The sequence below is a fragment of the Arvicola amphibius genome, chromosome 15 (genome assembly GCF_903992535.2).
Source record: "Arvicola amphibius chromosome 15, mArvAmp1.2, whole genome shotgun sequence".
In the NCBI taxonomy this organism is placed as follows: Eukaryota; Metazoa; Chordata; class Mammalia; order Rodentia; family Cricetidae; genus Arvicola; species Arvicola amphibius.
The window spans coordinates 13,781,631-13,809,478 of record NC_052061.1 but is presented as its reverse complement, the minus strand read 5'-3'; the positions used below and the strand labels follow the sequence as shown (position 1 = coordinate 13,809,478).

The 27,848-nt window shown below is 41.4% G+C and overlaps 1 protein-coding gene across 1 annotated transcript; it reads right to left on the bottom strand.

The window, feature by feature from the left end:
* Nucleotides 1-3,319: 3,319 nt before the first annotated feature.
* On the bottom strand, nucleotides 3,320-27,254 carry Dnaja2 (DnaJ heat shock protein family (Hsp40) member A2). Its single transcript, XM_038312671.1, has 9 exons — nucleotides 27,065-27,254; nucleotides 25,758-25,817; nucleotides 24,860-25,083; nucleotides 15,508-15,588; nucleotides 15,149-15,282; nucleotides 12,879-13,075; nucleotides 4,855-4,999; nucleotides 4,598-4,725; nucleotides 3,320-4,100 (listed from the first exon to the last, which is right to left on the bottom strand). The coding sequence occupies exons 1-9, from the start codon at nucleotides 27,140-27,142 to the stop codon at nucleotides 3,909-3,911; spliced, it is 1,239 nt and encodes a 412-aa protein (XP_038168599.1). The 5' UTR covers nucleotides 27,143-27,254; the 3' UTR covers nucleotides 3,320-3,908.
* Nucleotides 27,255-27,848: the final 594 nt, after the last annotated feature.

The window sequence follows — 27,848 nt, the reverse complement described above, 5'->3', positions numbered from 1 at the left end:
GTGGTTAAGAGCATTGCCTGTTTTTCCAAAGGTCCTGAGTTCAGTTCCCGGCAACCACATGGTGGCTCACATCCATCTGTAATGAGGTCTGGTGCCTTCTGGCCTGCAGAAGACATACACACAGACAGAATATTGTATACATAATAAATAAATTTTAAAAAAATAAAATAAAAAAAATAAATACTGACCAGATTGATGTGGCCAGGTTCATCTCTGGTTTTCGAGAAAATAGCACCAAGTCACGTTTTGCAGGGGCTTAAAAAGGCCAAATCCTTAGTTCACTGCATTTCCCATGAGGTCCAGAGGCAAGCAGACGGCCTGATGTACTTCCTGCTTGTCAGGATACCTCCCACCTATGTGTTCAATCAAGGGAAAGTGTATATTCTGACGTATTTCCTGCTCACATGTGATCAAGCCCACATCCCATGCAGATGGGGGCCAGGCCAACTTGTTTAGGGCAGCTTCTTATCCCCCATAAACAATAGCCTCCAGCACTTAAGGAAGTATCTGTTCTTGGACAAAGAAGCATATTTGCTTCATGGATCTCTTAGGCATAGTGACTAAAACTTAGTTTTAACTTTGGCTTTCCCACAGGACAAGAGATTCAGCAAACCCAAGTCCATCTTCAGTGTCCTCAAGTAAAATCAAAGTTTATTAAATAGAGAGCCAAGGATATTGCACACCTAGGCAGTTCAGCCAAAGTGTGGTCCCACCCACTACAGACCCATGGTTGTCTGGACTTCAGTCTCATCACAAATCCCTATGCGTACACTGATTCCTACTTCACAAATGAGCTGTGGAAACCATGACAGGAAGGTGAGCCCCTTTACAGAGAGAAAACCCACAAAGGTACAGCGGTACAAGGTTAGTCAGGTCAGGGACTCATGATTTTATCCAACTGTTTCTCAGTCCCAGGGCTACTTATTATTGACCCATTTGGTTCTAACAAGTTGATACTTACCTTCACAAATTGGTCTACATTTCTCACCAAGAATTTGATATCTTATTGTATATTATTAGATTTTATTTGTTCTTTTTTTTTTATTGTTTTCAACAAAATTCTTGTTGAGACACGAGCTGCTCAGTCTGTAGGAAAAAAAGAGAGTAGAGAGGGTTTCCTGGTTCTTCACAGCCAGGGAGCAGCTGTGCAAAAGACTCACCTTCCTGAGCTGGCGCAACCCACAGGCCTATAGCACACACACATACAACAATCAAACTTAAGGGAGTAAAGTGCTGGCCCAAAATTCAAAAGGAATTGTTGAAGGGTAAGAAACTGGACCTAGGCCAGGACCGGTGGTGCACATCTTTAATCCCAGTTCTTGGGAGGCTAAGGCAGAACTGCCCTGAATTCCTCAAGGGCAGGCAAGGAAACAATATCAAAACCCAAAACTCAAAACAAATACTCCTCAAAAGTGTCTAGAGCCCTCAAAAACAAGGTGTGTTATACCAGTCGGAGCCAACAGGAGCCTATGCAGAGGATACAGAATTCTGAAACACGAAAAGGGGCAGCAGGTAGAATACTTCTTCAGATACAGCCAATTAAAGCACATAGGAATTAAAGCACATTTATTAGACGGCAGGGAAATAAAATTCATACTACTTCATATCCACTAGGATGACTGTAACCAAAGTTATCTGCTGCCAAGGCTGTGGGGATGTGGGTCACACCGCACTCTCCCTGCACTGCTGGTAGGGTAAGGAACAGCCACCCTGGCTTGGTAGTTCCTCAGATCATTAGTTACCTTGACCAAATCCCACTCCTGGGTGTGCATCTAAATGAATTATCCCCCACAAACCTTTCATGTTTCCGTAGTTGCAGTCTGGATAGTCTACTCCAAATGTCCACTAGGAAGTGAGCAAAATGCATGGCACACTCATACTCAATACTACTTTTGCTTTTAAGAAGAAGCTATCTGCTGGGTAAGAATAAAACTCAAAAACACATTTCAATACAATATTTAGAAACAGAATTAGTAATTGCATAAAGGATTGGAAAGAAAATGACATGGGACTAATTAGGACTCGGTGTGCTTTTTGTTTTGCTACACAAGTCTTGATATATGGAGACCACTGACATGGGCATTTTCTTAAAGATAAAACTTTATGGTATAAAAACCATAAAGTGATGAAGTTAGAGGCACTTCCAGGTCAGAGTTTCCATGCTTGCAAATTTTGTTCTAGTAAAAAGGGTAAGCAGTTGTAGGTTGCTAAGCTGGGAAAGCAGCTGCTTGGTGGATACATGGGCCTGAGTTCAGTCCCCAGCACCACACACACACACACACACACACACACACACGGCAAAAGAACTGAAGACTGCTGAGCAACTGTTTTATAAACCTTTATTGGAAAGGCTACAAAGTTTATATTATCACTGCATTTGCTTAGCCTTAAAGTGTTGTGGGGAAATAATCTCAAATACAAAACTATTATGCTGCTGAACCTTGCCCAGGCTTGTTGCAAAGTATTTTTGTACAATGGAGGTAGAGCGAGTAGGGCAGTAATTTAACCCTCACAGGTCTTGATTAGTTTGGGGACATTTTTTTCATCCAGGTTCTATTATCTCTAGAAATGTACCCAAGAACTATTAGGCTCAGAGATGGTCTAACACTGAAAAAAAATCTGAATTTCCATTTTTGTCCTGTTATTCCTTTGACAAATGTGTGTACCTGGTGTTGCTTGGACCTCAAATGAACATATTTAAAAAAAAATACTTCAGGGAGAAAAAAGCAATCACCAGAAGATGGAAACCCATCCTTTCGTTTCATTAGGATGGTTGTAACTAAAGCTAGGTGCTGACCAGGGCATGGATCGAACTGAACCCTCCTTACCGCTGGCTCAGCCACTTGGTGCATGTTTGCTGACCTAAGAGTATTAGTTTTCTACATAGATTACCAGTCAATGCTTCCCTAAATTCAGATATTCAACTTAATGAGATAGCAATTTTTCACAATAGTTATAAAGATTGCATTTTAACAGGTCTGTGTAAACAGGGTTCTACTATTCATCTGCCATTACCTTATTTTCAAAAAGTGGGGTACAAGAAGCTAACAAGGGCCTGGGCTGGTCCCAATTTTCAGGGTAACCTGGGAGTTAGATGATTTGGATGTTCTTGATGCTACAGAGTATCAACTGAAATCAAAAAAGCCTGTTTCAACCAACTTTAGTGTTTGCAAACTATAAAATGGGCAGGCCCTGAAGCCTGAGCTTCAGGCCAATGGATCTTCAAGGGCTGTTTAAAACCAGAACCAGAGTCCCGCCTCAGTGTAAGGATACTTGTTTACAGTTCAAAATAGGCTCTTTCTAAAAATGTGACACAGAGTAATTTACACCAACTGCTTTTTATTATCAAGTTTCAGAAACCTTTCACAAAATGGTTTTTTAAAAAAAAGCCAAAAAACTTTACAACCATGGCTAATGTAATTTTTTCTACTGTTCCCAGTCAGCTTCAAACCCATTGTGTGCAAAGCCCATTTTTCCATGCATCTAAATGATAGATACAGGCTATGAATTCTTTATTCTATTTGTAGCAGCTTATGCAGGTGCAGCCAAACACAAAGCTTCAGGACAAATTGTACAAACTTTACAATGCTGGATTTGAGTTTAAAATATGAAACATAAAGTCTACACAAAACTGATAAAAATCAAGCAGATACCAGGACTGAAACTTATAACCCACATGTGAAAGGGAGTCTTATTTCAAGTGCTTTACTCTGCTACAGAACAGTCGAAATGAAGATGTAAAGCTTCGTGGTTAGTTTAAATTATACACTCTGTGGATACTATACCAATTTTAGAAGTTACACATAGATAACAGATGTCTGTCAGTTCATCTGGACTCATCAGGTACTCCAGCAGCTGGCTTATCCGGAGAATGTGGAAAGAACTCCACCTGTGCAGCCGCCTGCAGTTCACTGGTGGGCACACTGCACTCCAGGTCCATGGTGGCTGCTGCTTTCCTCATCAGAGCTGTCGTTGTAGGCTTCACGCCTCTGACCACCGCCAGAGCCTCGAGTACTATCAAATTCCTGCAGCTCCACTTCTTCTGTTTCTCCAATTACATTAGGGACTTCTGGTCTAGATGGCAGCAGATCTTCTAATTCCTTCAGGAAACAAAGAACAGGAGATGTGTCAAATTATGTAGCTGACATTCACACAAAATAAACATCCATATTTAAACACTAGAAAACTACACTGCAGAAATGTTCCATGGTACTTCTAAACAGAATGCTATCTGAAGGATCTGCTCTCCAGAGTTCAAAGACTCTCACCAGCCTGATTGGCCCCATAAACATTTCTATCAGTCAACTTCATCTTCAGAATGATCAGAAAAAAACCATCAACCATGCAAACAAAAAAAGCCAGCAGGAAGACACAATCTCCAAAAAGCTGGGCATGGTTGGTCACATCTATAACAATCAAAAGGCCGAAACAGAGGAACTGCCATGAGTTCAAGGCCAGCCCAGGGTGTAGATAGAAACCTTATAATAAAACAAAACAAAGAGAAAGAGAAAAGAAGCACACAGGAAGCAAGGAAGAGTGAGAAGCAGCAGAAGGGACATCCACACTAGCTGTGTGAGGAACTGCAGAAACAGCTTACAGAAAGCTTGTCCGGATTGATCCAGTTGTTCTCAGGAAACTGCACATCAAACTTTATGTAAAGATCGCCCTTTTCAAAGGGGTTACGGTACTGCGGCATCCCTTCACCTCGAACAACACGAACACATCCTATTATTTAAAAAATTAAATTAGGTAAGAATATTACCCAAGAAAGGTATTCAATAATATTCTTTTTAACCCACTATAAATAAAAATTTTAACAATACACGAACAACCTGATCAGATGAAGTCATTTACCTGGCTCAATTACTTTGCCAGGAGGATATTTTACCACAATCTGACGAGCATCAAGATGCTTAAATGTGAACTGAAATCCACATAAAGCTTCAACAAGTCCTATCTTATACGTCATATGCAGATCATTCCCATCTCTCTGGAACACCTACAGAAAAAGCACACACAAAACTTATTTTAAAAAAAGATTATGAACCTGTAACATCCTATTGCACATTTCTTAAGTCAATATCAGAATCTTGGAAGAACCAAAATGCCACTGTCTCTAATTTCTAAAATTATCATTAGCAAAACTAGCTACTCTCCAGGGGTATGACAGAAGCTTCTATCAGGACAGCTGACTATTGAGAAAAATGCTGGCGCTCCCAATGGTGCTTGTGCTGCTGCCATTGTATTCCACTGCCTAACACCAAAGGCCCTACGGGCTTCAAAAGAACGGACTCAGCCTGGGATGTCCCCAGACATGATCTCAATGACGCAAGAAGGAAGTCCAAGGTCAGTGTTCAAAAACCTCAACCAGTAAAGCCCAGTTGTGAAAGCTGTGGCTTCAGTTCTGCACTTTACACATGTACAATGGAGCTCCACCGCATTTCAGATTCAAACTTGGGCATGGAGATTGTCAGTGGTAAAGACTACTTGCTGCTCTTGTAGAGGTTTGGCTCCCAGCACCCATAAGGTGGCTCACTACTATCCATAATGCCAGTTTCAGAGGATCCAAAGGCCTCTTCGGACCTTCACTGAGCACCAGGCACACACATGGTACACTTTCATACATGCAGAGAAAACATGTATACGCATAATTTAAAAAAAAAAAAAAAAACTAGTGCAGATATAGTGACTGGTGTAAGCCTTTAATCCCAGCACTCAGAAAGCAGAGGCAGGCTGATTTCTGTGAGTTCAAAGCCAACCTGGTCTACAGATTGAGTTCCAGGTCAGCGAGTACTGTTACACAGAAAAACCAGATCTCAGAATACAACAACAAACAAACACCTTTTAAAAATTCAAACTTGCTTAATGTAAATTATACAGCAAATGCTAAAGTTGGCTTATTCCATCTTACAGTATAAGCTTATAGACTATACATGCTGGTGTGACTCAGATACACCAGAACACTGCAGGTTCAAAGTCTAATGACAATTTACCTTAGGCTACCTAAGTACCCCAAATTAGCCAACTGCCCACTGCTGTGTCAGACCTAACATCCTTTGACTTTACAGATAAAACCTTTTGGAATTTATTAACAACACTGTAGTTTCTATCAACCCAAGGTTAGGAGTCATCAGAGAAGACTCTGAGGCCTATCACTGAGGTTGTATACTTTGCGGTAATTGTCTACTTTCTCCAATGTATTTGTATAGCAACTTGATTTATGATTTTCTCTGTTCTATTACTGCTCCAATGTTAGAACATGGATTTTGCTGTAAGCACAATCCACATTACAGGTTATGGTCATTCATTTAGCTCCAGAATAGTCTCTTCTTCCCTTGGAGTTGAGTTGTGTTTCTGCACCAATGCTGCAAATGTTACTGAAAAAGTGCCAAGAATGTCCTGAACTTTGATGTGGGAAAAAAAAATCAATTTAAAAATATTCAACTTGCAATTTTTACTTAAACTCGCCAAATCTATACTTAAATTTTGTAAGCTGAAATAAAATTAACTGTAGTGAAAAGGTCATCGAGATTTATCCAATAGAAAGTGTGCTGGAGCCTTGTGTATACAACATTCCTTCCATGTGTGCCTGAAGGCCAGAAGAGGGCACCAGATCTCATTACAGATGGCTGTGAGCCACCTTGTGGTTGCTGGGAATTGAACTCAGGAACTCTGGAAGAGCAACCAGTGCTCTTAAACCACTGACCCATCTCTCCAGCCTGGTAGCAAACATCTTTAATAACAGCTCTTGAGAGACAGGAGAATCTCTGAGCCACCCTGGTCCACAGAGACCCTGTCTCAAAAAACAAAAGTCTTCGTCATGCTGAGTAATAAGTGAGCCAGCTTATTTCTACCCAAGCTAATCTTTTATGTCTATAGGCAATAAATAGGCTAAAAGAAACTGTCAGACCAAAGATAGCCACCCAAATCACTGCCAGACCATCTTTTAATCCCATTTGTATGCTAACTGACCCTGCAATACCAGAAGAGACATGGCAACCATTAGAAAGAAGTACAAAAAGAATTAACACCTAAATTTCTGGGAAATCTCTTCCCATTCTCAGAAAACACATGAATATTCTGCCATGTACTAGCCACCTCCCCCATTTCTTCTGTGAATGTGACATATGCAAATGTGTGTGCACAGAGGCATGGGTAGGACAGAGGATGACTTTGGGTGTCTTGCAAGCACTCTGGCTGGTGGCCATCAATATCCAGCAATCCTATCTCTGTCATACACATATCAGAGCGGTGCTCTTATCCACCAAGTCAGCCCTCCAGGATGGTCTCCCACTTCTTTTATTAGCCTTAACGTGCAAGTTCATTTCATACTTCTATTTCAGCAAAGAGTGAAAATGCCCTCCGTTAGTCAATTGCTATTCTCTCTTACTGGTTCCACAAATCTGAGACGTAACGTCTCTGAAGAAAAATCTTGGCTAGTTCATAAGATGCCTGAAAAATTTGTTCTTTTCCAAATGATTCTAAATCTACCCATGAAATAAATTATCCTAAGCATGGCTTTAGAACATCAGCTTCAACAGTACTAGAAGCACGTTAGAAGTAACACTTTGGCCCAGCAGCCCTGTAGATTTAGTAAGCCCTAAGGGATTCTAATCACAGCTCAAGTTTGAGAACCAAAGAATGCAGACACATTTGCTCAGGATCCTCATAACAGGGTCATCAGACTTAAAAAAGCAGACTGCATCAATGCTACTAAAAAAATGCTAGCCAAAATGTGGTGGTGCACACCTCTAATCCCAGCACTCAAAGGCAGGCAGATCTCTGTGAATTCAAGGCCAGCCTGGTCTGCAGAGCGAGTTCCAGGACAGTTAAACAAAGCCCTGTCTCAAAACAACAAATCACAAAAACAAAAGAAAAAAAGAAACCTATATATACTACAAAATGCCAATGCTTCAGGATACCAATAGTCCAAGAATAATTTTTACCAAATACCTATAGTTTTTTTTTTTTAATTTTTTGAGACCAGGCTGATGTCTTTCAACCTACCTCTGCCTCCCAAGTGCTGGGATTAAAGGTGAGCCACCACTGCCCAGCTTTTTTTTGTTGTTGTTGACACTATGTTCTTTCTTTATTTATTTATCATATATATAGTGTTCTGCCTGTATGTACACCTGTACGCCAGAAGAGAGCATTAGATCTTACTAGAGATGGTTGCGAGCCACCACGTGGGTGCTGGGAATTGAGCTCAGAATCTCTAGAAGAACAGTCAGTGCTCTTAACCTCTGAGCCATCTCTCCAGCCCTGACACCATGTACTTGTATCAAAGTGTTCAACTGGCTGGGCAGTGGTGGTGCACGCCTTTAATCCCAGCACTTGGGAGGTGAAGGCAGGTGGATCTCAATGAGCTCAAGGCCAGCCTGGTCTACAGAGCAAGTTCCAGAACTGTTTATACAGAGAAACCCTATCTTGAAAAACCAAACCAAACCAAACCAAACCTCTACCCCCAACCACCAAAAAGCATTCAAAGTAACTACAAGTAAAAAATACCTTCTGCCATGATAATGAGTACCTCCCACAGGGTCACCACTAAGCCTTGGGTCCACCTGTCACTTGGGGGGTTGGGGAGGATGAATGACTTGATAATTTAACACTAACATTTAAACAAATAAATGCCTAACTTCTCCCCTCTTTCTGTTGCCAGAGGACTTAACCACATATGTATAGATTTAGCCCTGCACCCATCCAACCTAAATATGGCCTCATCTTCTTCAGATATATATTTGGAGTGAAGAGAGAAGGCCCAAAACTTAACCAATGCTTTTCTTGAACATTTAGCAAGCCCTATGTTCTAGTTTAAACTAAAGTTTGTTAGTGTTTTTTTCTTCCAAGCGAGATGAATTAAGCTGTCTAAACCTCACCCTTGGCTTACACTGACTGCCCTTTACTACTTTCTAGTCGTGACCATCAATTCCATGCGATCATACAATTCTAATCCCAAGCATTGAGATTAAAGGTATTTACAACACTCTAACACCCCAGTGAGATCTGTTCCATAAACACTGAGGTTTAATCTACTTTTAACGATGTAGCTCACTGCTATCTGGTCAGCTTTCCACCTCTTATGTCTTGTAGGTATTGTGGATACTAATATTGGAGATGTGGCTCAGAGACAGAGCATTTTCTTTCTTTTCTTTTTTTTTTAAAAAAAATAAATAGTGGTCCTTTTTTTAAAGTTTATTTTATGTGCATTGGTGTTTTGCCTGCATGTGTCTTTGTAAGGGTGTCAGATCTTGGAGTTACAGACAGTTGTGAGCTGCCATGTGTGCTGGGAATTGAACCCAGGTCCTCTGGAAGAGCAGTCAGTGCTCTTAAACGCTGAGCCATCTCTCCAGTCCGAGACAGAGCATTTTCTAATACCTTCATATAAGACCCAGGCTTTATTAAAAAGTAGTCATGAATATTTCATCCTTTATGACCTTAAGGCAGAATTCTGGAAACTGTTATTTTCCAGCCATCTAAAATATGTCATATCAAAGAAAAGTCAAAACAAAACAAAACAACAACAAAACAGAAAACAGTAACACCCCTCTTCCTAAGATCTGAAAGGACAGTCCAGAGAGCAAGTTGGAATCTTCTGAGAATAAATCTTCTACAATGTGCTTTTCAATATAACCTTGTTCTCCACTGAAATTTCAACGTGATTTTACTTTTAAAATTGCAGCTTCTTCCTTGGGAAAAAACACCAAACAGTGAATGGACCAAGGCTTGGGAGGTCATAGTGGCTACCAGAGGATCCAGTGCTGAGGTTGTTGAGCACTTGGAGGCAAAGCCTAGGACAAGGAGGATCCTGTAACTAAGCTAGACTGCCTGTCAAAGTCATGAAGATCAAACCCCAGAGATCTGCTTGTCCTCTCTGCCCATCAGAGAATCTGAGATTACTAAACTTTACCTAGCAACTGTCTCTATTTATGCTATGTTAATTGTGATGACTACTCTTGGTTGTCAACACGACTGCCTAAAACCCTAAAACCCAAATGGCTGGGCACATTTTTCTTTTTTAATTAAATCATCTGAGATGGGAAGATCCACCTTCAATTCAGATCTTTTGAGATGGAAAGACCCACCTCTAGTCTGGGCCACACCTTCTGCCAGCAGCCTATATAAAGGACATGAAAGAATGAAGCTTGCTCTTTGCTTGCTTGTTCTCGCTCTTGCTGGCCAAGTCCATTCCTTCACTGGCATTAGAGACCACTTCTTTGGGATTCCCTTCTAGTGTATACTGAAGACCGGCTTGGACAACATCCAGCCTCATGGACTGAAGGACTACTGGATTCTTGGGACTTTCTGTTGGTAGACAGCCATTGTTAGACTAGCTGGACTAAGTTATTGTAATAAATCTTTGTTATACATACATACACATTCTATAAGTTTAGTTCCTTTAGAGAGCCCTAGGTACATTAATCTTATTTCTATGTGTGTTTGTGTATATATGTGTATCACGTGTATACAGGGATCTGAAGAGAACATCTGATCCTCTGGAAACGGGAGTTAAAAAAAGGTTGAGCCACTATGTGGGTGCTGGGAACTGAACCAGGTTCCTCTACAACAGCAGCAAGTGCTCTTAACCTCTGAGCTATCTTCCCAGTCTCCAGCAAGCATCTCAAAGATGAGGTTTCAAAAGGTCACACCAGTGCAGAAGCAGACTTGGCCTGACCAGCAGACCAAAAATCAAGGCTTCTGAGGGATCAAGATTAGAAATCCCTACACCATTCTATGCAAGGTGACAGGCCCTGTGGATCTGTGTGGTGCACCTCATCCTTGCCCCCGGAGGCCATGGCATTGTCTCTGCTCCTCTGCACAAGAGGTTGTTGCTGACGGCTGAATCAGATGCGGCTACAGGCTGCCATGGTCACACTGCCAAGGACACCTCTGATGCCATCTTTAGGACCTACAGCTACCCAACTCTGACCTCTGGAAGGAGTCCATGTTGTCCAGGTCTATCAAGAATACACCAACCAAATTGTAAGAACCCACACCAGTCTCCAGGAACCAGCTGTGGATAGCATGTCCTTGTCCTTGTTTTTTGTTTTGGTTTTTCAAGACAGGGTTTCTTTGTGTTAATAGTCCTGGTTGTCCTGGATCTTACTCTGTAGACCAGGATGGCCTTGAACTCAGAGATCAGCATGCCTCTGTCTCCTGAGGACTGGAATTAAAGGTGTACACAACCAGTGCCTGGCTTAATGAGGATTTTGTTTTTGTTTTTGTAATTTTACATGTTTTATCTGCATGTGTGTCTGTGTGAGGTGTCAGATCACTTGGAACTGGAGTTACAGACAGTCGTGAGCTGCCATGTGGGTGCTGGAACTTGATCCCTGGTTCTTTGGAAGAGCTGCCAGTGCTCTTATCCACTGAGCCATCTCTCCAGCCCTGCACAGTATACAAGAAAAACAAAGTGATTCAAGTCTGTCTAAAATAAGTAAAACGTAAGCGCAATCTTTTAGAGATTTTTTTTTTATTTTTATGGTTTATTTAACCTTATTTTATGTGCAGTGGTGTGAAGGTGTCAGATCCCCTGCAACTGGATCTTCAGACAGTTGTGAGCTGCCATGTGGGTGCTGGGAATTGAACCCTGGTCCATCTGGAAGAGCAGTCAGTGCTCTTAACCACTGAGCCATCTCTCCAGCCCCAAAATATTTATTTATTTATTATGTATACAATGTTCTGTCTGTGTGTATGCCTGCAGGCCAGAAGAGGGCACCAGACCTCATTACAGATGGTTGTGAACCACACCGTATGGTTGCTGGGAATTGAACTTAGGACCTTTGGAAGAGCAGGCAATGCTCTTAACCGCTGAGCCATCCCTCCAGCCTAGAGATCTCTTAAATAAGTCTCTAGTACAAACCAGAACCCTATCAAGTGTTCACATGTAAGTACTGCGTGTTTCCTGAACAGCTTTATAAACAAAGAGCCACAGACACACTCTTTAGGACAGAAGTGGCAAGATACTATGGAGGGCATGAATTTTGTTTGAGGAAGAGTCTCCCTATAGCCCTGGTTGACCTCAATCTTGCTCTCTCCTGTCTTGGCCTCCTAAATTCTGGGATTATAGAAATGGGCCACCAGGTATTACAAATTACAGGTGAGCTAAGCATGGTGGTGCAGGACAGAGAAAGGAAGTATGACCAGAATAAAAACAGCACACAATGACCCTCACTGCTAGACAGGTTCATTTTGCCTCAATCATAATAGATATAACCAATACACATTCAATCAGGAACTAATTAAAAGATGTTTTAAATCTCTAGAACTTGGGTCAGTTAGAAAGCTCAGAAGATAAAAGTGCTTGCCACAAAAGACTGACAAAATATGTTTGACCCCCCAGAACCCACTGTGGGAATAGTGACTCCAGAAAGTTGTTCTATACATACTCTGACATGAGTAAGACCCGTGCTCCCATCACACCAATAAAACAGCTTAAAAACAAAAACAAACAAACAAACAAACAGGAAAAAAAAACCCTGACCTCAGCAAACGTAGCAAGTACAGTAAAATTAATGGAGAAGTGCTGAGGGGTGAAGCCTCTACCCACCCACCGATACATCCAAGGAGCTCTATAGTGAAATTATGTTGCCTAACACTACCTAGTCCAATGGCTTTATTTTACATAAAGGAAAATGAGGTGCAGAGACAATAGGATCATTTAAGGGCAGAGTGCTGAGTTATAGCTATGACAGGGCACAGACTAACAGACGGCCATGCTCACTGTGAGCTAAAAAGTAACTCTGTCACACTCCCCTTAACAACTTCATTTGTTTTCAGTTTTACTCCAAGGCATGTATCCTATTATTCACAAGCAAGATCAATTCTGAATAAAACAAAAGCAGGAAAAAAAAGTGAGTAAATCAAAAGTAAATTACCTCATGTTCTTTTTCCTGTAGCAAAAGAACAATATCTCCAGGCTCCACTCCTGGGGCCTGGTCTGCTTCTCCAGTGAATGTAATTCTCTGTCCATGTTTCATGCCTTTGTCTACATGAACTTCAAGAATCTTGACTTCTTTAATCACCTTCTTTCCTTCACATTTTTTACAGCGGTCTTTTTCATTAATGACTTCTCCTGCAAAGAGAGGTCATTTAAGCTTCCAGTAAGAAATAATACCCCAATCTTAAACTGAGTCTAGACAGTGCTCTTAATTCAAAGATACATTTTGGGCACCAATGGTTACAGTTAGTGAGAATGACAAAACATTTTACTAAAGGTCACCCAAAGGGCTCAGCCACCTAAGATTACAGAGTAAAACACCCTGACATTTCATTAGTTCCTGGCTCTATTCCCTAAAACTAATGAACAAGGAAAAGTTTGGGCAGTCAGGTGCTGGAACTTCTACAAACACTTCTACAAAATTTTCAGTTCTACCTCCAATTAGGTTATTATCAGACAGAGACAGCCTAAGTCAAACTTTAATTGTTCTTCCCAGTGGGGGTTAGTGAACCGAAAAGTTTGCTACTGGTCTATATTTAATCCTCAAATATCCCTGATGACTTATTACTGAATTGTAAAGTTGGTACTCAAGTTTATTTCAAAAGACTAAACCTTGCTCAGATATTAGCTGGGGATAAGCCCAGGTCTCTGCACAGGTTCTACCATGGACTCTCCGCCCACCTCCAATCCTGCTTTTGTGTAGTTTTATTATAACTGAAAATCCTCAAAACCAACTAGAGATATCTGAGTACTTAGCTGGCACTGAACACTTCTGTACCAAGGTTAGGGTAACAGTTTTCTTTTGAAGATATTCCCCTCTAATATTTGCTTACAGTATAAGAAATTAAAACTCCAGATGTATATAACAATGTATGGGGGAAAAAAGCAAGGTTTTCTTCACTGAGCACTGGTGCACTTGTTTTTAAAAAGAAGTCTTGTTATGTTGCACTGACAAGCCTGAAACTCACTGTCCTGCTCTGCTTCTCGCTGTTAGGCTTCAGCTGACTTTGGCTTCTTGATAGTGAAGCTAGAAATTTTAGCAAGGTACAATGCAGAGACGCCTCAGAGGAATATAACTTGCAGTCGAGGAGGGTGACAACCTCAGGTATCATTCCTCAGCTGTCCTCCACTCCACTTTTTATGACAGAATCTTTCACTGACCTAGAGGTTAGGAGGTTAGGCTAGCCAGCTGGAGAGCACTTGGGATCAACTTCTCTCTGAACATGGGGATCTTAAGGGTGCACTACTTGCTTTTCTAACATGGGTTAGCCATGTACCACGGCTAGCTCCTCATGCTAGCGAGGCAGGCACTTTATCAACTAAGTTATTACCTCAGCCCAATATATGCCTTCTGAAAATGATCACTTCCAAGAATTTGGGAAAGAGTTCTACAACTATACTAACAATTAGCCAAGGGAAAGGCTGGGAGTGCGGCTCAATGGTAAGAACCCTAGGTTTAATTCCTCATACCAGGGCTTGGGTAAGCATAGTAATGTAATTAGTCAGAATGAGGGCTGGTGTTCAATACTTGCCAAGCACACTCATAGACTTGGGTTTACTTTCCAATGCTGGTAAAATTCTATCACATAAATTAATCTAATTAAAAACTTAATTTCTTGGTTACACTAGACACGTCTCTCCTTTCCTTATTAAAGCAACTTCATTTAAAAATCAAACTATTAAAAACAGATTTAGAACTTGATTTAGGACTTTTTAGAATGCCCCTGAAGTTCTACAAGTTAGGTAATAAAGATTAATTTCTAGCTGGGTTGGTACAATACCTCAACACTGCAGAGGCAGATTAAGAATTCAAGATCAGCCGGGCGGTGGTGGCGCATGCCTTTAATCCCAGCACTTGGGAGGCAGAGGCAGGCGGATCTCTGTGAGTTCGAGGCCAGCCTGGTCTACAAGAGCTAGGTCCAGGACAGGCTCTAAAAAAGCTGCAGAGAAACCCTGTCTCGAAAAACCAAAAAAAAAAAAAAGAATTCAAGATCATCCTTGAATTCATTGAATACACAGTTTAAGGTCAGCCTAGGTTAGAGACACTATACTCAAACAGTAATGGTATAATAATTGCCAATCTTCTGTTAGATATCATTTTTAGAATAAAATGAATATAAGCATACTTAGAAAAATTGTAAACATTTCCAACTTCTATGTTCCGAACATATTCTATTATAAAAGCAATGAAAATACTGGCACATTTACCTTCTCCATTGCAATCAGAGCACACAGACTGCATCTGCTGCACCATTCCTGGAGCCAGCTGTCTGATCATAATGCGCACACCTCGACCCCGACAAGCACTGCATTTCTGAACAGCTCCAGACTTTCCACCTTGGCTAAAGCAAAAGTATAAATCACACTTTTGTCTACAACCACTAGTCATTGAAACATAACAAATTGTGCTTCTCACTCCCCAGTGTAACCACTTTAACTGGTCTTTAGAGGTAACAGGAAATGCCTGGCTGCTTATTAAGCTTTAAATGAAAAAAATATTTTACCTGGTATAGATTTTGAGCATGCCACTCAAAAAGCAGAGACTGCCTAAGCAACAACACACTTACCCACTGCATGCACTACAGAGCACATTCTTGCTAAGTTGTAGTTTGGTTGTCTTGCCATTATACAAGTCTTCTAAAGAAACTCTGCAGGAAAAAGAACAAGGTTCAACCAAATTTTGCCAATATTTTTAAAAGATATATATAGCTTACAGACCAAATTTCACTCTGACTTTTTTAGAACCCAAGAAAATCTTTATGAATTTGGACAATACACGTGGTGTTAACACTGCTCTTCAGAGGCAAGTTTCTCAACTGCACACTGGAACCACCTGTAACTCATCTCCAGTTTTCTCAGGCACTGGTACACACATGCACATACTTACAGGCAGGCAGATGCGTGCGCGCATGTGCACACATGCACACACACCAACTCTAACTGCCCCCAAGACAAGGACTATCTGTGTAGCTGCCCCTGGAACTTGCTCTGTAGACCAGGCTGGCCTGAAATTCAGAGGTCCTCCTGTCCCTGCCTCCTGAGTACTAGGATTAAAAATGTATTACCACTGCCCAGGAAAAAATATTAAATTCTTGAACCTACAGGGTTGACCTAGCTAGCAACTTGCAGCAAATTATGCACTGATGACTCCAAGTCATCAATAACACTATAAAGACAGGATTTTATGGTTAATACTGGCTTCAAAATGCAGCCAAAAATCACCTTGAACTTAATGGCTATCCATGCCTCTACTTCCCAAGTGCTAGATTACAGGCACAATACCACCTTGCCCAGTTTTATATGGAACAAAGGAAGCCCAGGGACTCATTTGTATCAGACAAGCACTAAAGCAATTAAGCTACATCCCTAGCTAATAATTGTAATTATCATCCAATTTTATGTGATATAACTGAAGCAAGGAGAAGTTAACCAACTTGACCAAGGCCAGAGCTTTATTGTTGGGGGTGGAAGGGGCAAACTATAGATAATTAGATTACATTTGTAATCTAATATGTATTAGATTACAATGTATAGTTATAATTAAATGTATATTATAGCTTAAGATAGGCACTTAGGGGCTGAAGAGATGGCTCAGTGGCTAAGAGCACTGCTGCTCTTCAGAAGACCTGGATTCAATTCCCAGCACCCACGTGGAGGCTCACAACTGTCTGTAACTCTGGTTCCAGGACAACTGACTCTGCTTACCTCCACAGGCACAAGATACATGTGGTACACAGACATGTATGCAAACAAATACTCATACACAGAATTTCTTAAAAATTAAAAAAGGTACTTAATTGTTTATGTTTAAAAAGCTACTCACTATTGCAGAGAGGAAAAAAAACATAGCTTCAACAGAGAAACTTAATTTTTTCAGTTTCTAAAGACCCTGCCAAATCATAATAAATATTGTATATCTGAACAACTTTTATTTATTAATTTTGGTCTCTAAACAATTGACTTTTGCTGGCTAGGAGGTGGACGTCACTATGGGTAGATGAACACAGAATGCTATATGCAGCAAGGCTCCAAGAATGGCAGTCCAGATAAGTCAGACCAGTACTCAAGTGAAGACAGAAGCACTGCAGATCTGGTTAGGCAAGTCACACAGCTGATTTAGATCTGGTCTGGGCCGATGCACACGCAATCAGGCCACTAGGTCATATAGCAGCTTGCTACAGGAGTGGCCCAAAGCACTGTGATGTACTGGGTCAGCTTGCTGGTGGCCTGAACCAGCTGCTGGGTGAGCCAAGAGGAGGCCCTCTGACGTGGAGGCAAGGGCACTTTGGTGTTCATGATGAACACTGGCATGGCGGCCATGAGCATCTTTTAATGTATCTTCAAAGTATCTAACTAAAAAGGCAAAAAGCAGAATTAAAAAGTACCAGTCAACTGTAAATATCAAAAGTATACACTATTTTATATATTTATACCTCAAAAAGTGGTACAGGGAAAAAAAGGTTATTTAAAAATATACCCGAAGACTAGAGAGACGGTTCAACAAAGTTACTTGCTGTTCTTGCAGAGAACCTGGGTTCAGTTCCCAGCACCCACATGGCGAGTAACTGTCTGTGACTATAATTCCAGAGGATTCAACACCCTCTTCTGGCTTCCATGGGCACTCACAGACATACATGCAGGCAAAACATCCAAACAGATTTTTAAAAAGTAATAAATGGGGCTGGAGAGATGGCTCAGCAGTTAAGAGCACTGGTTGCTCTTTAAGAGGACCCAGGTTCAATTCCAAGCAACCACATGGAAGCTGACAATTGTCTATAACTCTAATTTCAAGGAATCAGACACCTTCACACCAATGCATACAAAATAAAGTTAAATTTATTTTTTAAAAAAGTAAAAAAAAATGTTTCTTAAAAATAGAACAATTTGCCGGGCGGTGGTGGCGCATGCCTTTAATCCCAGCACTGGGGAGGCACAGGCAGGCGGGTCTCTAGGAGTTCAAGGCCAACCTGGTCTAGTTCCAGGACAAACTCCAAAAGCTACAGAGAAACTGTCCGGAAAAACCAACCAACCAACCAACCAAATAAATAAATAAATTTGAGAAGTGTATTTGCCAGGTGCATACCTATAATGTCAATACTGAGACAGGCAAACTGTCAAAAGTCCAAAGCCACCCTTTTCTACATACCAAATTCTAGGCCAGCAAGGTTAAACAGGAGTCTTAAGCAAATAAACTATATGGACACGTGTGTATATGTACATACAAAACTTAAAAAAACACAACTCAATTTCCAAACTAACCTCAAAAAACCAAAGTCCCACCCCTCCCTAAGGAGTTATTGGTTGCTGAGGGAGGGGACTCATATTCTCAGCAATGTTGCCAACGTTAAGTTGCCCTTGTTCAAATAAATAACCCACCATCCCTGTTCATGCAGGAAACTATAAATACAAAGGACCAAGAGAGGAGCCGACAAGAAAGTGGGAGGGGCTTGTTGGGAAGAAAGAGTTGTTCAGCTGGGAGGGAAGGTATAAGAAAAAGGTAATAGAACAATCATTTGTGTATGAAATTGTGAAAGAGTAAATTCTAAAAATTATTTACCAATACCATCCATCTATATTATAGTTTAATAATACTCGCGTGTGTGTTGATTGGTTTGTTTGGATCTTGCTCTGTGCAGACCAGGTTGGTATCAAACTCAAGAGATCCGCTTCCGTCCCTTTGTCCCTAGTGCCGGGATTAAAGGTGTGAGCAATCACACCTGGCTATTCTTGTGTTTTGAAATCTTTTTTTCTCCCATGCTACTGAGGGTGAACCCAGGACCTCACACATGCTAAGCAGGTGCTCTGCCACTAATCTATGTACAACCAGACTTTAAGCCTTCCTTACTACTTTAAATCCCTTGAATTTAGGTAAAGGAACAAATAGTTCAAAATCTTTCTCCAAGGCACCTACATTATTTTGCGGTGTTCAATCTTTTTTTTTTTTCCTTTCTTCTTTTTTTTTTTTTCGAGACAAGGTTTCTCTGAATAATAGTACTAGATGTCCTGGAACTAACTCTTGTAGACCAGGTTGGCCTTGAATTCAGAGATTCGCTTGCCTCTGCCTTCCCAAGTGTGCCACCACCGCTCAGCTGGTAACAAAAGTGTTACTTTAAGCTCAAACTTTCCTATATGGTAGGCAGTATAAAGAAACAATTACAGGAGGGCAAGATGGCTCAGCACTTACTGGTGACCTAAGTTCGATCATGGTGGGAAAGAACCAACTCCACAAGTTGTCCTCTGACCTTCACACCCTCTCCCTGGTTTGTGTGCACACAGTAAAAATGTTAAAACCCACTTATGAATGAAAAATTATCAACCACACACCATCACACCCAATTTAATGATATACTGATCTATATCTTGAGTCTTACAAAACAAGGAGAAAGAGTAACTGTTGGGGAATATTATTTTCAGGTGTGTTACTTTTGTTTATGCTGCATTTGTGATTCTTGCCTGTCTAAAACACTCAATGGTCCTAATTAAGAGATGTATGGCCAATAGTGAGGCATAAGCAAGGATAGGCGGGGCTAGCAGACACAGACTATAAAGACAGAAAGAGGAACAAGAGAAAAAAAGAGAAGGACATCAGGGGCCAGCCAACCGGCTACACAGTAAGCCATGGAGAAAGAAGTTAAGTAAGGTACACAGAAATAAAGATAAAAGCTCAGAGGCAAAAGGTAGTTGGGATAATTTAAGATAAGAAAAGCTGGCAAGAAGCAAGCCACACTAAGGCCAGGCATTCTTAAGCAATAATAAGCCTCCGTGTGATTTATTTGGGTGTTGGGTCCCTCAAAAAGCCTAAAGAGTAAAACAGCCTACAACATTCTGGCATTCCATCATGGGGTTTGAAAAATCCATCTAGAGCCTAAGAAAGCTGAAGGGGGAAAAAAAAAGTAGTTTAAGAGTTTGTGCCTGGCTGGGCGGTGGTGGCGCACGCCTTTAATCCCAGCACTCGGGAGGCAGAGGCAGGCGGATCTCTGAGTTCGAGGCCAGACTGGTCTACAAGAGCTAGTTCCAGGACAGGCTCTAGAAACTACAGGGAAACCCTGTCTCGAAAAAAAAAAACCAAAAAGTTTGTGCCTGGGGGCTGGAGAGATGGCTCAGAGGTTAAGAGCATTGCCTGCTCTTCCAAAGGTCCTGAGTTCAATTCCCAGCAACCACAGGGTGGCTCACAACCATCTGTAATGGAGTCTGGTGCCCTCTTCTGGCCTGCAGGCATATAGAATATTGTATACATAATAAATAAATGCTAAAAAAAAAAAAAAAAAAAAGGAATTTGTGCCTGCTGGCAAGTCCTTGAGCAGCCAGTAAGTAACAAAAAAACAAAGTAAAAATGCCTGCCATAGCACACATATCAGCATTCTAGAGCTCTAGGAAGGTTGAATGCAGTTCCTGGTCTTGTACCTCCAAACCTGGCTGCAAGTTTTGAGCTTGGCTTTCACAACCCAACCCAGAGTGGGCGGAGCCAGCTACTATAGCACACAGGTGTAATTCAACAGTCTAAAGTTTGCTCCTGCGGTCAAAAAAGGCTAAAAGATATGCAGTAAAAGAGGTCCAGAAGAGAGAAGAAAAAAAAACTCTAAAACAGGTTCCAGTGTATTTTACGTAGAATTAAAAAAGAAAATGGGTACAGACACTTATAGAAAGTAAGTTTTTAAAAAGTAAAATAAAGTCTTTACAGAGACAGTTAAAGTAATGTAAAAGGGCCAAGTAAAAGATTGGAAACATACAGGAAATCTGGATCCTGTATAGTACTGTGTTGATTTTGAACTTTTTGACTGCTGAAAAGCAAAGGACAGCTGCAAAGACACCTGGAACTGAAAGAGGGAGAGAGGAACTGTAAAAATAAATGAGCCTCGATACTTTAAAAATGTCAAAAAAACTTTTAAAAAGAAATGAACTCCTCAAGTGGAAATCAAAAATGCTTTGGAGAAGGTTTTGCTTTTGTTTCCACAGGAAACAAGAGGCTGTAGATTCATTTCACGTTGATTTGGATCTGGTTTGATCAAGGGAGCGCTCCTGAAACTTGACAGGTGATAATTATCAACAAAGATTATAACTGCTCTTTCCAAAACTCGGCCATTATCCCAAATTTTCTCTCTGGGACCCTAAAAATACTTCACCCACATTCAAAAGGAAGCAAATAGAGAAAACAATCACATTTCCAAGAGTGAGATGTGGAAAGCTATTGGCTATTTTGTGGGTCATGGATGTTGGTTATAATTTAGGGGAATATAGGAAAAAAAGAAAAGGAAAAACTAAGTACTCTCAGATATTTTGTCTTGGTATATGCTTTTGGTTTATGGATACAAATTCAAAGTCAAACTTGTTACACTGTGTATATGTTCTTACTCTTGTTTAAAGGATTTTTGTGTACTGATACCAATTTAAGGTTATTTTTGTTACACTGTATATGTTTCTGCTCTTGTTTAAGGTATTGTACCGAAGCAGTTCATTTAAAAATGTAAGGTAAAATTCTAGTTTTTGAAAACTATTATGAATTATTTAGGATAATCAAAAAACACAGGTCAGTAGTTAATCATCTTTAACATCTATAGTCATCTATAACAATCAAATTTGTAGATGTTAGGTATGTTTTCTATATCATAGAGATATATTTCAGATAGATGATCTTCAAACATTTCAAAGACCTACAGGATACAGCATTTAAAATGTTAATTTAGGGCTTTTCATGAAGAGAGAGATCTGCTCCTAGCAGCACCAATGTATTTCAGAGATGATGGGCACTGAAGAAACTCCTTATGGATTTTGCTTTTAATGTGGCAAGGCTAGCCTTTTGGGCAAAAAGTTCTTGCCTAGGGCTGGAGAGATGGCTCAGAGGTTAAGAGCACTGACTGCTCTTCCAGAGGTCCTGAGGTCCTGAGTTCAATTCCCAGCAACCACATAGTGGCTCACAGCCATCTGTAATGAGATCTGGTGCCCTCTTCTGGCATGCAAGCATACATGGAAGGAGTGCTGTATACATAATAAATAAATAAATCTTAAAAAAAAAAAAAAGTTCTTGCCTAGACTGCTTCACTGTCTGTTGTATAAACTGAATATGCAGGACCCACAGGGAAGTGACTGCCTGCAAACTTTGCCAAAACAAGGCAGGATGGTCATTCAGGGTTCCTGATTCACAGAAGAAACTGCCAGACATTCTGCAGGACACAGAGGAAAAGTGACTGACAAACTGACAATATAGGCAGGACAGGCTTTCAAATTTCCTGCTTTACTGAAGTCTGCCGGATAGTGTGAGCCTGTAGGCGGAAATGGATGACCTATGTTGCAAAGGAACTTTCGGCTGACTATCCAAACACTCAGACGTCACTTTTACTTTTGCAGTTTTTGGAAGTCATTTGCAATGCATTTTTTGTTTATTTGAATACGATTATATCCTTCTGGTGTCTTTGATGGAGTTGAAGACTAGATAGTGATAGATGTAGTTTTTCTTAGATATGATAGCAAGTTATGTATAAAATTTTGGATTTATTAAGATAGGATAGATAACGAAGTACTTTCTTTAAATTTACCAGACAACAAATGAACTGAAATTTGGTACATTATGAATGTAATCTTTATTTGATAATTGTTCTTATTGTGTAGAGTTTTACTATGTTGAAGTTAAAACTTTATTTTAGAAAGAAAAAAGGAAGCATTGGGGAATATTAATTTCTGGTGTGTTACTTTTGTTTAGGCTGCATTTGATTAAGTGTAAAGCTGTGATTCCTTGCCTAAAACACCTGATGGTCCTAATAAAGAGATAAATGGCCAACAGCGAAAAGCAAGGATAGACAGGGCTAGCAGGCAGAGAATATAGAGAAACAGGGACAAGAGAAAAAGGAGAGAAGGACATCGGGGCCAGAGAACCAGCTACACAGCAAACCACGGAGAAAGAAGTAAAGTAAGGTATACAGAAATAAAGATAAAAGCCCAGAGGCCAAAGGCAGTTGACATAATTTAAGAAAAGCTGGCAAGAAACAAGCCACACTAAGGCCAGGCATTCATAAGTTAAAAATAAGCCTCCATGTGATTTATTTGGGTGTTGGGCCCCTCAAAAAGCCAGAAGAGTAAAATATCCTACAAGTAATGATTTGACAGCATTGGCACTCTCCAGTGAGGCTTAAACTAGTAAAATTCCTCTATAAAGCAAACTGACTGTTTGGTTTTTAGTTGTTGTTTTTTAAAATCAGCTTCAAAACATAGATGTTAACTCAGGAATAGTACCTGTGAAGTCAAGGACAGCCCTGGCCAGTATGATACTCTGTCTTAAAAAAGAAAGAAAGCCATGGATGCTTGGCTGGGAATCTGCCAAAGAGAGATAAAACCGTATACAAAGAAATGCACAGCAACAATATTATAGGCCCCTGTCCAGCACATAAAAGACGAGTGATTAATCATCATGAAATAAAATCAAAGGACTCAGAAGAACGTTAGTAGGCAAGTATGGTGGTTGTAGAGAGAGAATCATTGTTTGTTGTAGGCCAGCTTGGATTACTTAATAAACTCCAGCAAAAAAAAAGAAAAAGAAAAAGAAAGGTGGGAGTTCTTCTGAAGACAGATCAGTTCAGTTTGTAATGTGTCTACAGAGCACAGGCATTAGTATCTGGGTTCAATCCCCAGCACTGTATGCAGCTCACAACCACCTGTCACTCTAGCTCTAGAGGACCTGTCACCCTCTTCTGAACTCCCTGGGCACCAGGCACTCGTGTGGTGCACAGGCATACAGACAGGCAAGCAAAACACTTCAAAATCAAATAGATAAATCTAAACGAACAAAAACTCAAGACTGGTGAGATGGCTATAGCTGAAGGCACTCATCACCAAGCCTGCCTCCCTGAGTTCAATCCCTGAAACCCACACGGTGAAGAAAAGAACCAACTCAATTTGTCCTCTGACCTCCATGTGTGCACTACAGTGCAACTACAGCAAGCACATGACCCCATAATAACAAAAACCATAACTGAAATATTTTAAATAAACACCCGAGAATCAGGCATGACCATACACCCCAGTAATCCCAACACTTCGGAGGTAGAAGCAGATACCACAAAGGAACTCATAATTGGCCTGGGCTACATGAGACCTTGTTGTAAGCACGCGCTCTCTCCATTCAGTCTCTAGCATTTGTTACTAAAACCATTGTTCACGAAAACCTTCACAAACTAAAATGAAATGGCTATTTTCAGTTTGTAGCGGAACCGTGGAGTCTTAGTTCACAATCAAGGTCCACACTATTTGTACGTTGGCAGGTTAATGCCAGGCTAGCAGCCAGTAGGCTCCATGGAAACCAACTTAGAGTTAGTGTTGAGGATCAAGTAATGAGGGACTTTACCATGTAAATAATCTAAGCAAACAACCATTCTTTTTAAAGCTTGGATTTAAATACTTCAAAGAATATAATCTTCACACTTGAAATTTTAAATCCTATAGTTACAATCAACCTCAACAACGTGAAAAACATATCTCAGTAAACATCAACTATTAAAGAATAGTTAAAGATTAATATTAAATTAAATTATATTAAATTTAATATTAATTAATTTAAATTTAATTAATATTAAAGATCTCGGCTGTTTTGTTGTGATAGGCTTCCATGTATCCTCAGTTGAGCATATGACTTGAAACTCCCGATCCTCTTGCCTCCACCCCCCCACCCCGTGCTGTAATTATAGGTAAAGACCACACCTGGTCTATTACACACTCCCCAGAATCAAATCCAGAATTCTGTGTGTGAGTTAAGCACTTGACCTACATTTCTAGGGCACCTCCTCCATCCTGCAAGCTCTGAAGCAAAATACATTCAATTAACAATTTTACTTAGTCACTTAATGAGAACACAGTAAAAATTTTAAAATAAATGAACTATTCTATAGCAACTGTGCTCTGTGTATCACCACTTGGAAAAACAAGACTCACTTCAGTGGATGCATCATGTCCTCGCCTCTTCTTCTGCCATTTCGACTTCTACTCTGATTGCCCATGAAGCCAAACAATCCTCCACCAAAAATATGTGAGAAAATATCATCCATGCCACCACCTCCGCCGCTACCTTCCCGCAGACCTTGTTCTCCATATCTGTCATATAGTTCTCGTTTCTCTGGATTTGACAATACTTCATATGCAAAACTTATCTCTTTAAACTATAAGGGAAAAGAAAGAATGAAAACAATTGGATTTTTAAGCACAAGAACGTAAAAAAGACTTCAGAAACTCAGAATCCACTTAATTCTAATAAAGTTTAAAGTTACCTTTGATTTCATTTTGGTTCTTTTTATCACTTATTGCTCAAAATCTTAATAATTCTCACTGTAAAACTGAAATACTCCTCTAAAAGTTATCATCATTATTGTATATGAACTGTGCGAGAGTTGGAGCACGTGTGGAGGTGGAAAGACAACCTCCCTTCTACCGCGGATCAAGCTCAGGCTGTGCGCTACCTCAATAGCTAGAACCTCTCTCCTTCTCCCCCCTCAGAGACAGGGTTTCTCTACACAGCTCCTAGCTGTCCTGGAACTTGCTCTGACCAGGACAGCCTAGAACTCAGAGATCCACCTACCTCTGCATCCAGAGTGCTGCGATAAAAAGCATGGGCTACCATCATCACTGGCTAATTTTTTTCTTATTTCTAAAGAATATTATAAGCATCAGGTTTCAATATGGCATTTTCAAATAAGTTAAAATAATAACACAAAAGTTTTGCTCTGTAGGCATAAATGGATTTTTCCCCTACCACATTCCTTGTTTCTGAGAGGGTGATTTATTTTAACTTCAGCTTAAAACTAAAACCCCAAGAATAAAACTTCAAATAACTCACTTTGTCTCCAGCATTCGGATTCTTATCAGGATGGTATTCTTTGGCTAACTTTCTGTATGCCTTCAAAAAGAGATTTTTAAAAAGTTATACACAGACAACAATTTAAGAAATTCACTTAACGCAACGTTCTAACGTTACAGTCTTCCAAAAATGCCACTTAATTGTCAGAACTATTTGACATTTTCCATCTCAATACTGCTTTCTTGCTAATAATGTACCAAAACAAAATAAATTTATTGTTGAAAAAGAGATTATAGTGAAGAAAAAAATAGAAATAAAACAAAGCTACAAAGTAAGACGCTGAAACATCATTCCTTGTTTGTTCATTATTATCCACTATCTTCAATGGTCATAACCAGACCAAGAAGACCACAATAACCTAACAAATTCCAGATTAAGTGACTGTATTTTACAGAAACCCAAGCACTTGCACAAATTAAGCAAGGGTAGAAGCACCCCTGCCTGTGCTGGCTCTTGCCTGCCCTCTAACAGGAAGAAAAACCCCAGATGGTCCTAGGTCATGTTTTTACTAGCACATGGTGGGTTGACTGAGGTCCGAGGTGGTAGGGAAACTACATACTCTCAATCAAGCGATCTGAGCATGCAGCATTTAAATCTTCACGGAGACTCATGAATTATATAACACAGCCTACCATTTCCGGTAGGGTAACAGGAAGTCTGTTTTCCTTCGGACTTTACCAGTCCCACTGCTTTACGGGACAGTCTCGTTTTTCTAGGTTTACAAATTCAGATTCGATACCGACAGCGAGAGAAGATGCTGCGGGATTTTATCAAGACGTTCAATGCTCTGAAGTCCAGAGAAGATTCTGGACCGCTACAAACGACAACAATGCGATGTGTCTTATTTTTAGTGAGTGCACACTCAGGTGTTTGGCTGGGACACACGACTCATCCCCGAAGCTGCCACCGGGTATTTGAATCACCTGCCCACAGAACAATGCTCCCAAACAGACCCACGCCGCTCCGGCTGCCGGGCGAGCGAGGCGGAGGGAGGAGCTTCGGCGCCGGCGACTGCGGCCATCAGCCCCACACCGGCGCCGGCGGTCAGCTCCTCGCCGGCCGGCCGGGCGGCGAGGGCACCACGGTCCGACCTGTTTTTCCGGGTGGCCCGGGGCGCCGGGCTGGCGGCCCGCGTTGGCACAGGGAGGGCGGAGGCCCAAGGTCAGCCGATCCGACTGCGCCCCCGCCGCCACCACCGCGCCTCAGCCCGGCTCAGGCCGCCCCGACCGCGCAGGCCCCGCGCCCTCGCCCCGCCCGCCCGCCCGCCCGCCGGCTCGCTCCAGTACCTTCTTCAGCTCGTTCTCGCTGGCGCCGGGAGGGACGCCCAGGATGTCGTACAGCTTCGTGTCGGCCACGTTCGCCATGGCGGCCTGCCGGGCAGCACTCGCGAGCAGGCGGCGGAGCGGAAGGAGCGCGACCCGGACCACGAGCGGCGGCGGCGCAGGCCGAGGAGACGGCGAGGGGACGCAGGCGGGGCTGAACCTTGACCCGGCGCAGCGCCATGACGTAGGCGCACAGGCCCGCCCCCGGGGCTGGGCGGGGCGGTTGGGCGGTGGGCGCCGGTGAGCGGCAGGTGGGGTTCATTTCCTGACGCCGCTCGGCCACGAGCGAGCCACGGCTCCGTGGAGCAGAGCTCTGTTCGGCGTTCGGAAGGAACACTCGGTGCAGCCGAGGCCCGAGGAAGAAGCCGGCCTGGAATCCTCCTGGGGTGGTACTCCCGGGGCCGCGGTGAAAAACAGCACGTGGGTGTGAGTGTGTGAGGCTCCCAAATAGCGTGTGACACCCCTAATGTGATTTTATCAGCACGTTCACCAATTCATTTCATCTCCTTAACTTCCCCCTCAGCATCCCCGCGTAGGGAAAGAATTTCATTCATAAATATATATATATATATATATATATATATATATATATATATATATAATCTAGCAGACGGATTTTAAAGGCGTAGCCACGCTGTCACATAGAAGAAAGGACAATTCTTTACACAGTATCAATAGCGCCCTTTTACGATTGGTTTGAACTGTCCAGATAAACCAAGGTCACCCTGTCCCACCGGGATCATGTGTT